Source organism: Lonchura striata, chromosome 4 (assembly GCF_050655825.1).
Source record: "Lonchura striata isolate lonStrDom1 chromosome 4, ASM5065582v1, whole genome shotgun sequence".
Taxonomy (NCBI): domain Eukaryota; kingdom Metazoa; phylum Chordata; class Aves; order Passeriformes; family Estrildidae; genus Lonchura; species Lonchura striata.
Window position 1 is genome coordinate 46,183,516 of NC_140706.1, and position 17,241 is coordinate 46,200,756.

Below are 17,241 nucleotides of genomic sequence, written 5' to 3' on the forward strand. Positions count from 1 at the left end.
TGACTGAGTTCTGTGTGTTTAGATGTATGAGCCCGACCCTGAAGAAAAACTGCACCAACTGTCCGGGTGTTTAGTCTGAAATTATTTTTGCAACTTATGCAGCTTTGACATATGGTAAATCTCTACCATGCATAAATTACCAGGGTGAGAGGCAGTGGTGAAGGGTGACTGTATTTCATGCATTTGAATCTCAGACTCAGAAGCTTTCACAAGCAACTAGTCATTCTTATACATTCTTATGTTTCTACTCTGCTGCCATTCAGTTAATTGCATGTATGTGTGGTTGCAGATCACATTTTTTACTGTTTCAGGCTAGTTCAGGTACAGAACTCCCTGGGGGAGCAGGGAGCCCTATGGTTCTGCCAAAGGGTTCTGCAGCCTGCTCTGAATCACACATGCTGCCAGGTACACACCTATCCAAACTAGCTAGTTTTAAAGGTAGAATTACTATTCTGCACAGCATGACCACAGTGCAGACATGCCCTTACAGAAAATGAGTGTTTTTATGCCTACTTTGGTTCTACAACAAGCCTATAGGTCAGAACAAAACAGCTACATGGCAAAGAATTTCTGGCAGTATGGATTAGCAGAGACGCCTAATCATTCTCATACAATTATGGGGTCAGTTCTATGACTCACACCACTTTTATTGCAACATGACCTTCAATGACATTTGGGTTTTAAAATTTCATTTTCAAGAGAACTGCCATGGCAAAGAGCCTGAATGGAAAAGGATGAGTGATTATAGTGAACCCCAGGTGTGCATGCACTCAGCAAAGAAAATTTCATTTTGCTAAAAGAACTTATTAGTCAAAGAGCTAAAACAGTGTGTTAACAGCTATAAAGACATGGGATCAGGCTGACACATGAGGGACCTAGGAAACATTACTTCCAAGTCACGCATCATTTAAAATCATCATTTCCTGAGTGACACCTGAAACTACGGACAGATTAAGTGGCTGAAATGGGAGTGGGAATCCTGATAGGTGTTCTATTTAAGAAATCCGTAATTTCCTTGTTTTTCTGAAGAAACAGCTCTGTGACAATCACACATTGTCCCTCCATCATCAGAAAGTTATTCAATCTGGAGTAAAATTTACTCTGACCAAGAGGGTTGACACAGAGTAAAAGAATGAGTCACTCTCATTTTCAGAGAATGCTGCTACCTCATTGAGGCACCAAAACGAAGGTCAGATAGTCACTAGTGCTGGACTTTTAGCAGTTCCCTTCAGTAAATTGATAATCAGATTTTCTAAGGAGTTTCAGAGCCTTTTTGAACAATTAGTGACTTGAACTGAAAGATAAGCTTATACTAAAGAATCAAATGGCACTTAAATCGTGTGCATTTCATGTGCTAGCCTTCTGCAAAACAACAAAAGGCACAGGGAGTTTGAAATATGGCACAGACTGAAATTACCCTCAAAAAATATTATTTCCAAGGAGCATTCACTTCTGCTGTAGATTGTAAATGATATTTGATAGATTTGTCAGTACATTTAGACAGTAAAAAATTTACATTGAACCTTAATGTAGATATTTCCTTACTAAACTTGTATCTGTGCTCCTTAGTCCACCACAAAACAACCCCCTAAAGGCAATGCTAAATGTATCCACAACCTGATCAGAATGTTACTATACAGGGAATCTTTAGTTTCCAGGTATAACAATTTATCCAAGGACACAGCTCTTAATTTAGGGCCTCTTTTTTTATTTGCTCACTCCGTTTACTCACTGCAACCGACGCCAGTTCCAGAAGCATGATCAGCACAAGAGCAAGTGAAGTTTCCTTCTGTATTTGTGCAGGTCATGTTCTCTCCACAGGTGTGGGACCCCGTCTTGCACTCATCAATATCTGTCACCCAAACAGGCTGCAGTTAGAGGAATGAAATGCCTCAGAGGATCAGCTAAAAGGGCAGCAGTAGCAGCACTGTGCTCCCCAGGCAGTGGAGAAAAACACCAGAGACCTCTCATTCTGCAAATCTGCCTTCATGGAAAGCCTAATGGCAAAGCAACCAGCATACTTTCTATAGCAAGAGCAGCCTGTGCTGCAGAAACTCTCCACAGGGAGAAGGAGGGCAAGGCTTCCCCATGAAATGTGGTTTTGAAAGACTGTCAAGAGGCTCCCTGACTACAAGAGTTTCCAGGCTCAGAGACCATGTTAGGTTTGTACACATCTCTCACCCCCCTTCTGCTGCACACCCTCCTCCCGCCCCCACACCTTCTCTCCAAAGCCCATGGCAGCAGCACCTGCCAGGCTGGCCACCTGAATCTTGCTAAGCACCAAAGCACCCCCCTCAAAGGTGGAACCTTTGGTTCACACAGCAGAGTTTGGGAGTCTCTGATTCATTTTATGAGCTGTCAGCAGAATACATGTGCTGGGTCTGCTTTGGGGAATCACAGATCTGCTACCCCAATTTTTGTGAAATTATTGCTTAAACTGCTTGGAATTTTTCTAGAGTAAAATTAACTGGATCTAGCTCAAAACAGTATAGAAAATTCAGAGCACTTTAAAAAAAAGGGGGTGGGGGGAAGGGGAACACAACTGCTGCAGCATATTTCATGAAATGTGATTTCACCAACACCACATGAACTCATCGTGTTATCACTGAACATACCATCACATTCCTGGACACTGTGCATGAATGCAGGTGCTTACAACTGAAGCACAAAATCACTTACCAGTTTCTGGCTTTCATTGTACATTTCAAGTCATCGAACACAAAATCAGTTTCAGTTAAACTAAAGACTTGGACTTAAAGACTTCAGGAAGATAATAGACTGTTTTTCAATGGCAGTGGAAGCCACTACATCCTGAATAACTATACCACAGTATAGTGGTAAGTAAGATAGTAAGAGCCTAGGGCTGCTTGAGGACTAGCCTTCTGTATTGTGCTGGGTCAGCAAGAGGACCTTGTCACTGCTGTATGCACTTCCATCTGCACCTCCAAACATCCTCAAAGACATGAGCTCTCTCTCTGACCCCTGTAGGCAAAAGGCCTTCTAGATTCTTCTGCCTCTGATACTTTCCACACTCTACCCATAATAATGATACTGTTCTTCATTTTTAAGTCATCCTAATCAGTGTTGAAGAACCAAGTCCAGTAAAGATTATGTAAGAATTGGTTCAAAATTATTGGGCTTTGAATTAGGCTAGAAAGGAAAAAAATAAAAGAAAAGGACAAAAGGGAAGGCAACACTCCCATAAAGCTCTGAAAAAACTGTGTGCTAGTCAAATACTGGAGAGAAAAAGCTTCCTGCTCATATTTACCACTAAAATGGATTAAGAATTTAAGAGACGTAGGGAATGAACTAAAGACCTGGTATTACAGCTGGATGGGAAAATCAGTGGGTCTGATTATTAACAAGACTCTAAATGTACTCAAGTTGTCAGTGTCACACCTTGAACCTCATGCCTATTAAACAGACCTGGAATTATTTGATGAGTATTATGACACACTCAATACCTGCTTTCGTTTATATTCATGGCAACGATTTCCAATAAAGCTCTACTGCTTCACCTCCACTTCCCTCCTCCCCTTCACTCTTCCTCTCTCTCCTTCTATAGCCACTAAAAAGAGTGCAAACACTGAGAGGAGATATTCACTGACAACTACAAGCTTTGCATATTGATAATTGCTGAGGTTACCACAATTCAAACAGGGAGGAAGGAACCACAAAGGCAGAAACGCCTCAGCCTTCCAGACAGGGCAGAGCCCTCACACGTGCCCATACCATAGCAATGGACTCCATCTCCAGTGTAGCCTTCCAGGCACTTGCAGACGTAGCCCCCCTCCGTGTTGATGCAGTCGGCCACGCTTCGATTGCAGCGGTCCATGTGCACAGCGCACTCGTCCACGTCTGCGGGACACAGCAAGGCACAGGACACGTGGGTCACGAAACCATCGCCTCAATCCACACACGGAGACACCTGCACCATGGATCTCCTCAGACTCTGCTGTCACTTGGCATTTGTGCACGTGAAGCAAATGGGAAGAGGGGGACTTTGTGGTCTTTTTTGGTATGAAATTTGATGGGGTGTTCTAAAATCCAAGAGAGCCAACAAAATGATATTACAAATATCATTTGCTTTAAAAATAACTGTTGAGAGGAAGTGATCTGATAAAAAAAATATCTTTATGTTATAGAATCATATAATCCATTAAGTTGGAAAAGACCTCTAAGAGCATTTAGCAACTTGGTTTCCTAAAAGAAAACACAGGCTTAAAAAAAGAAAAATTACTACAGTGGAAAAAATGTATGCCCATTTCAGGTTACAATTTTTTCCCTTTCCATAGTAACACAGATTCTCCTGAGTCTCTTCATGCTTAGCCGCCAAATGGTATTCTTTTTCTGTTTCTAACACCTTCCTCTCTTGACCTTTCTTGAGCAAAACGGTTATTCCGTTTATGTTGCAAACAAGTCCAGAAATTTGAAGACCACCCTGAGCAATGTTTTGCATGGCTTTTAGAGTCTTTCTAGTGCTTGAAAGAAACTAGTGCAGCACTTTTATATAAATATTACATCAGGAATACTAATTTTGAAGATATTCCTTATGTCTAAATTATACATTAACATGTCTATGGACTGAGCTCTTATAATTAGCCAAATTTTACAAATAAATACATTATATTTATATTATCCATGTTATTGCTTGTTAATATTAATAGGATTAACACTCATGGCTCAAGGGGAAAGAAAAGGCATGTGATAATTAGCCATTTCATTTCACATGCTCTCAGTTCATCATTCCTTTCATACTGTTGACCTTTCTCTGACGCCTCACACAGCAGAGCTGCCAATATGAAAGGAGATAGATTTTCACCCTTCCTCCCAGTCTAAAATTTTTCAAAAGTTATAATAATGGTTTTTATTACCATAGCATGATTTCCCCTTCCTGGTAAATCCTTTCAAACACTGGCACATAGCACCATCTTCCAGCAAAACACACTCTGCATTGACATAACATTCTAGTGCAGTGCAGTCATCTTCATCTATGGCATAAGCAAAACAAACCAAAAAGGAAAAACCAAACCACTAGATCTATTTGCAAATATCAAAGGAAGTAGTGTATATCTATATTACAGAAAAACAAACTAAGAAAAACAGAACATACAGTTAAAATTTGAAATTTAGCTCTCCAGGATTAATAATGACAAGCCAACACAATCACTGCAGCTGTTCTTTGTCTAGATGGAGTTGACATGTCATTTACTATCAGGATTTCTGAATATTTTATTCAAAACCTATTGCAAAAGTTAATGCTCTAATGTCATCAGAGATATATAGAATTCAATGGGTTTATTTTAACATTTTTAGAGGAATGCAATATACTTAAAGACCTAAGAGGGAGATTTTCTCAAGTGTTCCAAATTAGAAATGTTTGTTCTCTAGACCAGGATAATATTATCAATTTTTGTTGATGTAGCCAAGGAATATAGACACAAACAAAACAAGCAGTCCTACCTGGAATAATTGCACAGACCCAAGCTCTTGTTAGAAGATTACGAGCATGAATACCACCAATCTCAACAATGAACCTCTCTTTCTTTAAGGTCTATTACTTCATTCTGCTCTATAAACCTGAGACTCTGAAGCTGTTTAGAGCCGCAGAGTAAACATAAGGAAGATAGCCATCAGACTATACCTGATACCATTATTTCAGCTGTAAAAAATTTTATTTTCTGTTTTTTCCCATTGTCTGCATCCTTAAAAATACTAGTGCTCCGTGTGCTCTGGAGTACAGTCTCTGGTGGTGGCATTGGCATTACCTCCTTGTGCACAGAGACACTTCCTGAAAAAGACAAGAAAAAGATGACATGGACTATTTAAATCTACTGAAATATCTGATTTTCAAATATTTGTCTATTTTCCAATAATCATGGTGGTTTCCTTTTAAAATAACCATCAGTATCCTCCCAGACTAACCTGTTTCTGACATCAAATTATTCCTAAAAGCACTCACTGGTGAGTTTTCTCAAATACAAAAGAGAAGGAATGTGACTCATTGCACACAATACTTGTCAGCACTACACACTTTTTTCACTGCTAAAATGCCAAGGGAAAAATTACAGTGGTCAGACAACATCTCTGTTGTCTTGTTGTCCCAAGGACAGCATTCCAGCATTTTCATTCTTCAGAGACATCATCATTCCTTATGTTAGAGCAAGGTGAATTTTTCCAGTGCTACCTGTCAGGATCCTCAAGGGTTTGAGGGGAGTCTTTTCGGGAACTGGAGGACTGTACCTGCTGTTGAGTTGGAAGAATCCAGAGCATGACAGGATTTTCCATCTTGAGTTTTCCCAAATCCTGGATGGCACTTGCAGTGGACAATTCCAAAACTGTTTTCACAGATCTGATCGCAGCCTCCATTCTCATAAAGGCAAGGATTTGCCCCTAATGAAGAAAAACAGGAAAATTAACAAACTGCTTCTTCAGTCAACATCTCTGTTTAGACATGCAGAGTTGAAGCAGTTGGAAAAAGAATAAGGACTGACAAAAACTATGATTTTCTTTTTTTCTTTTTTTTTTTTCTTTTTTGGTAACAGCAAACATATATAGTAAAGCATAGATATTATCACCTAGCCCCTGTCAGGAAAAGAGATTCATGTACTACGTATTTAATGCAGGTACCACATTTTTAAATTTCCTTTATTGTTTCTGCTTTGATATTTAGAGTCCTAATATTTCAAGGACATAAGGAACCTGTGATTACCTTCTCTCAGTCCTGGTCTATTGCACTATTCTTTTCTGCTTACAGGGAGATTGCTCTCAACAGAAAATCAAATTATTTGATCAAAAACTAATAAATCTCACAAAATCTTTCCCCATGTCATTTGTTATTATTGGTGTGTGTGGGGTGCTAATAGACTAGGATAAATAGGAATTAAAAGACTGTAGTAGCCTCATGGCAATTGATCAGCATCTATTCTTGGTAATGAAGATAAATCTGTCAGCATTCCTGGGACACATGCCCAGATGATGCTTTCAATAAATGCCAGTCTCACTATGCAAGGCTTTTTAAAGAGCCTATTTCTGAGAAGATAATCCTCTATCCAAGGACATCTATAGGTATCAGTGAACAAGAGGAGGCTGGAAGGGAATGACTGCTTGATTTTTTGCAGTGTACCTGGTTTCGCCAAAGGATGAACTACAACCACTGATGAGGGTCTCAGCATGCTGCCTCGAAGACGTACCCTGTTTTGGCCGGTCTTCTTGTCCACCCTCACTAGTGATGGCCTAGCCCAGTCAGAAAACCACAGGTGGTCCTCAAACACCGCCACAGCAAAAGGGTGGCCTACAAAGACATTAGGTTTATCATTTCCACATCTGTAGAACCCACACAAGAAACCCTGTAAAGGAAAGCATTATCTGCATATAGATCAACTTCTAAAACAGGGGGCTAGCCAAAGCCAGTGCTCCACTTTGATTTCCCATGGAGAGGGTAAGTGTCTGTGGACAATGGACCAGGGGCACAGGTTACTTGTGCTCTTAGCAAAGGAGGCTGTGACACGTGCCTAGCTCAGTACACACTCTATACTTCCGGTGACTTCCAACCAGATCTAGTTCATGAGATGCTTCTACCTCACACATCATCATTTCTTGAGGCAGCCTTGGGACCAGCCCTTCAGACCTAGAGTACCTCCCTCCTCTGCCACTGCATGGCCTGTGCAGAGAGCTGCTGAGGTGCACAGTCCCTTTTGCAGTCTTCACAATACAAGGAGGAAAGGAGCTCATGGCATGTGTCATCCTGCATAAGCATCCTGGCATGGGGATGCTACAGACACTGCAGCCACTGACTCCTGGTAGGGCCCCAAGCCTGTGTGCAGCCTCTGCAAGCACCCAGAGTACATGCAAGGGCCATGCAGAGGGGCATATAGCCAGCTAACATAAGCCACAGGAGGCAATAGGTCATCCAGGTAACTTCCTCTCTTTCCACTGATGACAACAGGATCCTAGACACCAGCTTCAACCAGGCACCTAACAATTACAGGACTAACAGTAGTTGTATGAAATTCCACCCCAAGTTCGGAGCACAGGAACTTTTTCTTGGTAGCACAACATTAGCTGCACTAGGAAAACTCAAATCTCTAGTTTGACTTCCAGAGATAAGCTCAGCAATTCAGAATCCAAAGGAAAATTTCATATAAATAATGGCAGATATAAGGATCTTTACAAAATGATTCTGACTCTTTCTAATATCTCAAGATAGAAAATTGTCATTAGTCCATATGGGACTATGCATTTTTTCTATACACTCAGGAATCTCCTGCTATCAAGGTAGCCTTTGGGCAAGTTTTTGCAATAGAAGGTAAGAACACGTGCTATTCTTCCATGGATGTATATCTGGCTTCAGAGTGGATGGTTCCTGGCTGAATTGGGTTTGCTTTGTTGTGGTCCTTAGGGCCTCAGTGGCACTGCCCTGTACCACTGCAGTGTGAGCCCCTCTTGAAAGGTATGATTTTTAAGCACATGATTTTCATGGTCTGTGATTTTGCTTCTTGATGTAGACCTCAACTAGGCAGTGTTTAATTTCAGTAATGAAATTGGGATCTCAACATCTATTATCTTAAAGAAACCCCTAAAAATCAAAGACAAGAAAATAAAACAACAAATAATCAGTACAGATAACAATCAGAATCTTGGGAAAGGAGTATGTATTGATATATCTTAAATTCATCTTACAAACTGAAAAAAAACAGTCCTGAACAAAAAAAAATCTAAGACACTGTGTAAGTGTTCTTTAGTGTGTATTATTGGCAGCTAACTACCTCCACTGACCCATGCTTAATCACTGATCTTGATTCTTACCTTTTCTTCCCATTAAATTTGAACAACTAGACCAAAATCTAGATACTGTCCCCACCCAAACATTTCCTCACAGTTTTAGGATCTGTGGTTTGCACTATTCATAAACAGCACTCTGCTTTGACTAGCAATGTATTAACCTCTTATTTTGCAAATACATTAAGGATTAAAATCAGAAGCGTAGTGTCAGTCTGTGGAGGCAGCAGGAACAGTACAAATGCGACCCACTGCATAAACAAAAGGGATAGTTGTGCTCTTCGTTGTCTTGGGCAGCTTATTATGAGCTGTGTTACTTACAGCTGAAAATAGGATTAGGTGGAAGAGAGGAAATAATTCACCTGTTTGTCACGCAGCTCTACTGAATGAGCTCTCAGTACGGGGCACTAGAGGGAGCTGCTGTAATAAAAATTCATGTAGTAACAGAGCACCTATGAAGAGGTGCCACCTTCCGTCCTCCAGTGTACAGCTGTTCAACAACAAAAACTGAATTCCAGTCTTCACTAACAACATTAGCAAATGATCAGGACATGCTTCTCTAGATTCATCCCCCTACAGGTCTTCATCTCTTTCACTTCCTTGCATACAGATGTTCATGTCCTTTTCTCTCACCTCCAAACAGCTCTATCACTGCTCCTTTCTCATAACCTGTGTTTCTATAGTGCTCCTAGCTCTCCTTTCTGTTTTCTCCCTGAAAGACACTGTCTTACTCTTTGTGGAGAAACAAAACAAAACTTTGATCAGATTTCAAGGTCCTCCTTTGCAGATCTGCCTGGCGGAGGCAATTGCCACAGGAGCAAAGGGAAGAGAGAAGAAGGCTGGAAAGTGTCTCTCCTTGAGCCTTTTGATGTCTTATAAACTGAAGAACACTGATTCCTCCAGGACCTCATTTCACTCACCTCCAAAGGACTGGGAGGGTATCTGGCTTAAGTGATGAACACAAGCCTTCCCAGAGCGCAGACTAGAACAGAGGCTGCTCAACAGAGTAACCATAAAGTTACCCACAGCAGTCATGATATTGAGCTATGAGTCCTCACTCTGCCCATGTCTTGTATGCACACCTACAATCCCCAGAGAGATTCCATGATTAAAAGGAATTGTCCTCTCCAGAAACTAATTTGCCATGTACAAGATTCTTAAACACATCGATTACTTTGGATGTGGTATAACATCAGTTCCGTGTTGCTAACATCTCTGTTCTCTTGCTCCAGAACAACACAGCAGTAGAAATCTTAGCCATAAAAACTACCATCATTTTTCATTTGGTATCTATTGTGTGTTTAGAATCCTTCTGGTGCTCAACATTGCCGATACAGGTTTGCTGTTCAAGGACCTTAACAACCTAGATTAATTCCCTTTCTTCTTATGTCAATATAACTCACTGATGCAATCAACACAGCAAAATCTGAATTAAACTAAGCAGCCATGCATGGGAAAAGTGAACGACATTTTTAATTTTTTGATTCTTTGCATTTTTCTGTGAAGGCAGAGAAGTTCTCTGTGCAATGCAAAATGACTCGTTAATAAAAGCAGAGTGTGTTAGAAAGACATGCTTTTGCTAAAATGAATAAAAGTCAGCTGGGTAACAGAATGAAGAACTTAAGTGTTGTCATTAACCTCAACATAGCATGGGATATATAGCACAGCATCTGGCCGGTAGTTTTCATGCACATATGCAGATGCACACACATGGACAAACAGCAGTAGGTAATTATCAACCCCAAAGCCTCACCTACATCATTCTGTGCAAGAATCTGACGACCAGAACCATCCAGGTTTGCGCTCTCCACCACGGCCTGTTTAGCATCACACCAGTACAACTTGTCAGCCAAGTAGTCGAGAGCTATTCCACTGGGCCACACCAGGCCAGAGCTGGCTACCACCCGGCGATCGAAGCCTTCTAACGAAGAGCTGTCAATCCGCGGATTGACCCCCATGTCAGTCCAGAATAATCTCCTTCAGAAAACAACACGAATACAGGAAGTCAGTAAGTAAATGTTTGTCCTCCTCTGCATGGAGTTCTTTCAAAGCAGGAAGGTCAGATCACAGCAATACAGCCCTGACTCACAGGAGAAAAAGTGCACGCTTCAAGCAAACATATTGGCTGCTGATCTTTTCACGCTTGCCATAAGACTCCAGGTGATTGCACTGGGACTTATGCAGAATCCTCACTTGTTCACTGGCATGAAACCTTTGGAAAACAACTCCTGACTAAGTTAACTGCCACAGCTCTTCATATCTGCTTTTTGAGTTTCCATGTGACAGCTGACGGTGTTTTAGCAAACCCAGACAACAGAAAATGATGCATTAGCCAGACCCTTGTCTAAAGAGGGATACAACAATAAACAAATAAAACTAAAATTGCTCATTACCCATGGAAAACAAACAAGACTAGGCAGGTTGTTTAAAAAAAATACACCAATATCAGGTTCAGAATCCTTCTTCCTTTAATAACATCATGATTCTCAGGGTCTCCCTCTAGAGTCCTGTGTGTTACTCACTGAGTGTTTAGCTGTTTTCAATGGAAAGTGCTAGAAGGCAACTCTAAATGGAGATATCTATAGTTGCAAATAATGTCTGAAGTTTGGACTCATCTTCCCAGGCACCAGTTGCCACTGTCAGGTTTACTGAAATAACCCAGGGATTCACTTAGCTTTAGTTACACAAGCAGTTTTGCTCTAACTAATGCAAGGATCAGTATTTTCAAGAACTGTAATTGTGTTTCATATCCCTTTTTAATATTTACAACTATGGACATTGTCATAATGTCTGTTCATCCTTTCACCATTAACTTTCTAAAAAGTTAGGTTTTATAATGGTGTTTCCTCCTCTCTTTCCCCTTGAATGTTTTGCCTACCAATAATTCTAGTAAAGAATCTGGCAGAACCTACCTTTCTTCAAAGTTTTCCTACAAAATGTCTCTATAACATTCACACTCTACTGAAAGATTCTTTCAGGTCTTCTATGGGCAGAGGCAAGCTAGCAAAACACCCTCCCCAAACCTGCTTCTTTCAGATTCATCAGTACTTAGTTATAGCAGGATATGAGCATCAAAACTACAAGCATATTGATTAAAAATCCATGGGACTTTACCATTGATTGAAACAGCCAGAATTTCATCAAGAGTTTAAACACATGGGATAATTTCAACACTAGTTAAGAAGATACAAGGTGCATTTAAAACAAAAAAATCTCCAGAACAGTACATTAGGTTTAGTTTCCTCTGAAACCGAAACCAAACTGGACCAAAAATAAAAAAGGCAGTTTTGTAAGCATTGCTGGTTAAAAGTAATTACCTTCTTCACACTACTAGATATGGAACCATAAAGGTTTGTAGTGTGGCACCTACAGCTGTCAGTGACCTCAGTTTCTCATGCTTATCTTTGACTTAAACTGCATACAGTATCATTAATGCTCCAATTATTTTCTTCTAAAATCTATATGAGAAATGAACATGTCCCAGCCCATGAAAGAAACCCTTCAATAAAACATTACAGTTCACACAGCTCTGCAAGGCAATGACTTACCCAGCATGAGAGTAATGCATATTTTGACTGCCAAAAGGGCAAAGCTTGCACACCCATTTTTAAAAATCATCCACAAGAATGACATGATTTATTGTGTTTATCACTCCTTACTTAGCAAATGGGTGGATGGCAATCCCTCGGGGCTGGGAGAGATCCTCCCAGATGATCATTTTTCTTTGCATTCCATTCAGATTGCTCCTTTCAATGCACACCTTCCTGCAACACACAGAGCACTGTTAGGTCTTCCCTGCCATCTTTTTAATTACTTTCTTGGGCTGAATGTACTAAGATTTTGCACTGCTTTAGTTTAACTGTAATAAATAATTTCACAGTGACAGGAAATAATCTTGCTGATGTGGGATGTCTAGTTGTTTTATCAACAAGTAATTAATGTTACAGCTTCATTATCTGGGCCAGGGCACGATGACAAAATACCTGCTGGTCTGCAGAAGACATGAGGTTCTCCTTCTCTGGGTGAATAATGAATTGCAAGTATGATCACTAATAGATAAATGCTAGCTTTAAAAGTAGTCAGGAGGAAAACTTTCTCCTAACTGAATACCATGACCAAATGTGTAAAGAATTTTTTTAAACAGTGCTTTTACATAGCATTTTTCATCCAGAAATCAGTGGTCATTTTACATATTACATCTATTTTGTAGGAAAAAATGTGGCTAAGGTTCTTAAGATCACTCATAAAATCTGTGGCCAAGTCAAGTATAGAATCTACATTGTCAATCTTTCAATTCACATTTTTTCCAGAAAACTGACTTTATTGCTGCAATATTCATCTTGCCAAACAAATATCAGCCTCTACTTGCAAGCAAGCCTACAGCCTTCCATGCCTTTTTGAACCTTCAAAAAGAGACCCCACAGAGATAGGAGAAATATATTCCTACAAGTGTGAAATACAATTGGGTAAATTGGGTGAGAAGGAAGTTGCAGGTTCTAATTCTCATATTCCCCCTGAACTCCTGGCTTATGGAGAAAAGCACCACAATCTCCCATTTCACAAGAAACACTGGCATAATTGTACAGCAACTCAATCATGTGACAATATTGTACACAAAAGCAAGGAAGTGGACTAGAAGAATATTTAAAATGGAGAAGGAGAGTGGTCTAAACACTCAAAATTACTTTCTATTGACTAATGAATTATGTATCATATTGAAAGCTCATGACCACTCTTCAAGGAGTCTTCACTATCTGTTGTGATCTGAAACTGCCTTTTCATCAAAGGTCAGTTTTGTTTCCCTCTGCATATAAGCTTAGGTATCAGCTGAAAAGTGGTCACATAGTCTGGCAGCAGTCATTCCTCTTTTATCAGAGATAATTGACAAAGACTCTCCAATAACATGACTCCAGCTGCCAGCAGCACTGACTTCTGCCCACAATGTAATCAATGCAGTAATATTATTTTTATATGTATATATGTGTATGTGTGTATATAGATATAGATATGCACACAAAGATATACCCATACACACACAGTCACATGCAGCATAAGTATGTAATAAGCAGTGTAAGAAAATATATTCATATGCATATGTGCACATATCTAGATTCCTTGCAACTGAGTCCAAACCCTTGCTTCTTGGAAAGACAAAGATAAAAATACAGTAGCAGACTACAAGTGAACTTCCAGCATTTTAGCTTTAAAAAACTTTCCAACATATATATTTGAGACTAAAACTACCCAATCAGAGTGTGAAGCACTACTGAATTAGAATGATATCTCAGCTATTTCTGCATCACCAGTCGTTTATTCCAAATATTTTATGGCATGCTTCAACATAGATGCACTGTGGAGCATGTACCCTCTGTCTGTCCAGTACAATTTACGGTTAATCCAGTCCACAGCAAGGCCTTCGGGTGTATCTATAGCTCCATGAACAACCTTTTCACGATCTGAACCATCCAGATTCGCCCGTTCTATCCATTTCAAGGCAGTGTGGGCAAAGTAAATCTGTGAATAAATAACAGACAAGGTGCCATTAGTTCTCATCTTACTTTCTACTCTACCTCCTCCGTCCTGTAACTCCATTTCTAAAACACCTTTTTCATCTGGAAAATTCCCTAAACTGCTTATTCACAAAAGGCTGCACAGGTAACCCATGATCCCTGATCAAATAAAAAGGCACTTATCCTTCAACCAGGATGACTTCTACAGGCAGCTTGTGTTTAGCTGTAAATCCTGGTTGCCCTACATACAGCCCTCTGAATATCCTGTAGTTTTGTTTCAGCCAGCAGCTACTTCATGAAGCACAGCTGAGGAAGCAAAAGCAGGAACAGGCAGAAAGAAGCACGTTGTCACTTCACTGGCTGCTTATGTTGAAAAGGGAGAAGTGTGGAGAAGATAGTAGCACTCTATATACATCAAGGAGCTGGGAAAGGGAAAAGGAGTTATAAAATTTACTTGTATTTTTTCCACTCTTTTATCCTGCAGATATCTTAATTTTTTACAAGGTGTCTATTCTGCAAGGCTCCAACATTTCCAGAAGCAGTTTTTTAGTTTGGGGTCAAAAGTTCTTTGCTGGTAGGGAAACTAGGTTTGTGTTTTCCAAGGATGTGTAAACTTTGTCTTGCATCCCAATACCAGAGGATACAAACACGGTATGGCACAACCATATCAAAACTAGTACTTTGGAAATTGTGACAGCAAAACAAATAACTTTGCTTTGATGCTGGCCATGAGATCAAACAAAACAGGAGGGAGCTTCTAGCCTTAGCCCAGTTAATTCAACACCCTGAGAGCACAAAGGGGTGCTGCCTTGCCACTCAGCTGACATGACCAGGCTCCTGCAGCCTGGCTGGCCCCCTGCATGTCCCCCCACCTCTGTACTGACACCTAACAGCACAGGAGGGGGTACCAGGTGCACACCAGAGTCACTGGCACAGCTGATCCACACTTGGCACAGCACAGGGCAACTGCTGCCTCTCCAGCAGAGCCCTATTTTGGGAGATGTTCCTGAAGTGCCTGAAGTGCTCCTCCTGTAAATGCAGATCTGGCAACATTCACATTTGTTTATCTGTGTCCATCCAGGCCTTGAGATGCTTCCAACAACTTAACTGAGCTCCTCATCAGCTTTCACTGTACCATCCAGTATTTCTTTGCAACACTTTTACAGTGTAAATAAGTCTCTCCATGGGAAAATATAACTTTCTGCCACAGAAGGTTCAGCAAAGCACACCTGAACTCCTTTCCAACTCTGCACGCAAGGAGTAGGACATTAGGATGTGGCCACACGGACAAACAGGTCTTTATACAGAGAAGATTCCTGCTTCCAAAAGCACTATCTAATATGTGAGGAGCACATTGGGGAAGAGCAATAGACTCTGTGAGCATTCAGCAATTTTGCTCAATAATATCAGGACATGGGAAGTAATCCTTGTTAAGATTACTCCAACACTTAGTAGAGATCATACAGATTTAGCTGGATAGAATGGAAGATATTTGCTTGTACCACTACACAGTGAAAAAACGCCACAATATATTTCCAGAAAACAACACTGCAGTCTTAAAAGAGAAAACTCACACAAAAATTCTTTAAAATTGAAATCATGTCTGAAGTGAATTTACACATCCAAATTCTATGTGAACTATCATTCTCAATGTACAAAAAATAAATACTTTAAGGCTGAAACTCTTCAACTAATGTTTGGCAGCCTATACCGGTTGTATTCCCAGACAGGCAGCAGAACAACGAGCGGCATAATGCGTAATCCAGATCACTGACAGAGGAAAGGTTAAGGCACATGAAGGCTCAATCCTTTTGTCCTTGCAACACTCCAGAATCCTCTCATTTTTAATGCCTTACCTTATTTTCCACCGGGTCAGAGTCCAGTGCTAAGACTACTCCCATCTGCCAGTCAAGTAAACTTGTGTAATCTGCTCCATCAAAACTGATCTGGCGGATATCTTGGCCATTTGCAAATAACAAAAATGGCTTAGGACCTGTCAATTAAAATTTGCCAGTATGTTAGTTGCACTAATTTCAAAGTGATCTCTAACTTGCATTACTACCTAAGCAGTGTTGTAAATAAGTAACAGTAAAAGACAAAATGAGAAGCAAAGGCAGAAAGAAATTACAACAATTTTCCTACACTCCACTTGCCTAATAAATTAAAGATAAATGTGAATATAAGTTTACAGCATCAGCCTCAACATTTTTGACAAAAGTTGTCACTAGTCCTGCTGAATTTCAAACTGAGTGGCTTAGCTTGGAGGTAGTCATCTCTCTACATTTCACAGCATCACTATAAATGCCAGAATAACTTGAATTTCGCATATGGAGAAGTCTTTTGTAGTAAAACCAAGAAAGATACTGTCAAAAAAAAAAAAAAAAACCAAAAAAAAAAAAACCACAAAAACAAAAACCACACACAGCTTTCCCCTTATTTCAGGCACAAATCAAAATCAAAAACTTCTTTTTCTTCCTCTCTCTTTGGCAATTGCTTATATCTTGCTGATCACCAGACTCTGCCCTTTTCTCAGAAGAAACAGAAGGGTCTGAAATCCAAACATGCGCATCAAACACCTCGGCTTCCTGGGGCCAGTGGGTGAGAAATATCCATGTATGGAAAGTCTTTAAACAGATTATTCCCTATCCTATTCACCAAATACAGCAACTTCAGCCCCAGTTCTGTAACACTGGGCAGGAACTATGTCCATATTTATGTGAAGGCACAAAACCTTGTGTACTGCAGGACAGAGCTCCACTGTATGGGAGCCCGGAGTGAAATGATGAAGATGGATCACAGACTGAACTTTCTGTGAAGGAGACAGAACCATATACTGGTGCTTGTTCTGGTTTATTTCCAAAATAGCTTGTCTTTCCTAACAACTAATACTTCCAAAGTTTCACAGAGTAACCCAAAATCAGTGTATAAAGGGATCCCACTTGACCCACCT

The 17,241-nt window shown here is 40.3% G+C and overlaps 1 protein-coding gene across 3 annotated transcripts in view; it reads right to left on the minus strand.

Annotated features, from left to right (window-relative positions):
* The window catches only part of EGF (epidermal growth factor), a 56,790-nt gene that overhangs the window by 13,231 nt on the left and 26,318 nt on the right, over positions 1-17,241 (minus strand). For 2 of the 3 annotated variants that reach the window (XM_077782954.2, XM_021525471.4), the window contains exons 11-20: positions 16,148-16,284; positions 14,147-14,295; positions 12,441-12,545; positions 10,535-10,758; positions 7,127-7,294; positions 6,244-6,393; positions 5,645-5,791; positions 4,875-4,991; positions 3,733-3,858; positions 1,733-1,852 (exon numbers count right to left, since the gene is read on the minus strand). In XM_077782954.2, the coding sequence (XP_077639080.2) occupies positions 1,733-1,852; positions 3,733-3,858; positions 4,875-4,991; positions 5,645-5,791; positions 6,244-6,393; positions 7,127-7,294; positions 10,535-10,758; positions 12,441-12,545; positions 14,147-14,295; positions 16,148-16,284 (1,443 nt within the window). The remainder of the gene's footprint in view (positions 1-1,732; positions 1,853-3,732; positions 3,859-4,874; positions 4,992-5,644; positions 5,792-6,243; positions 6,394-7,126; positions 7,295-10,534; positions 10,759-12,440; positions 12,546-14,146; positions 14,296-16,147; positions 16,285-17,241) is intronic. The other variant, XM_085578976.1, reaches the window with a different exon arrangement.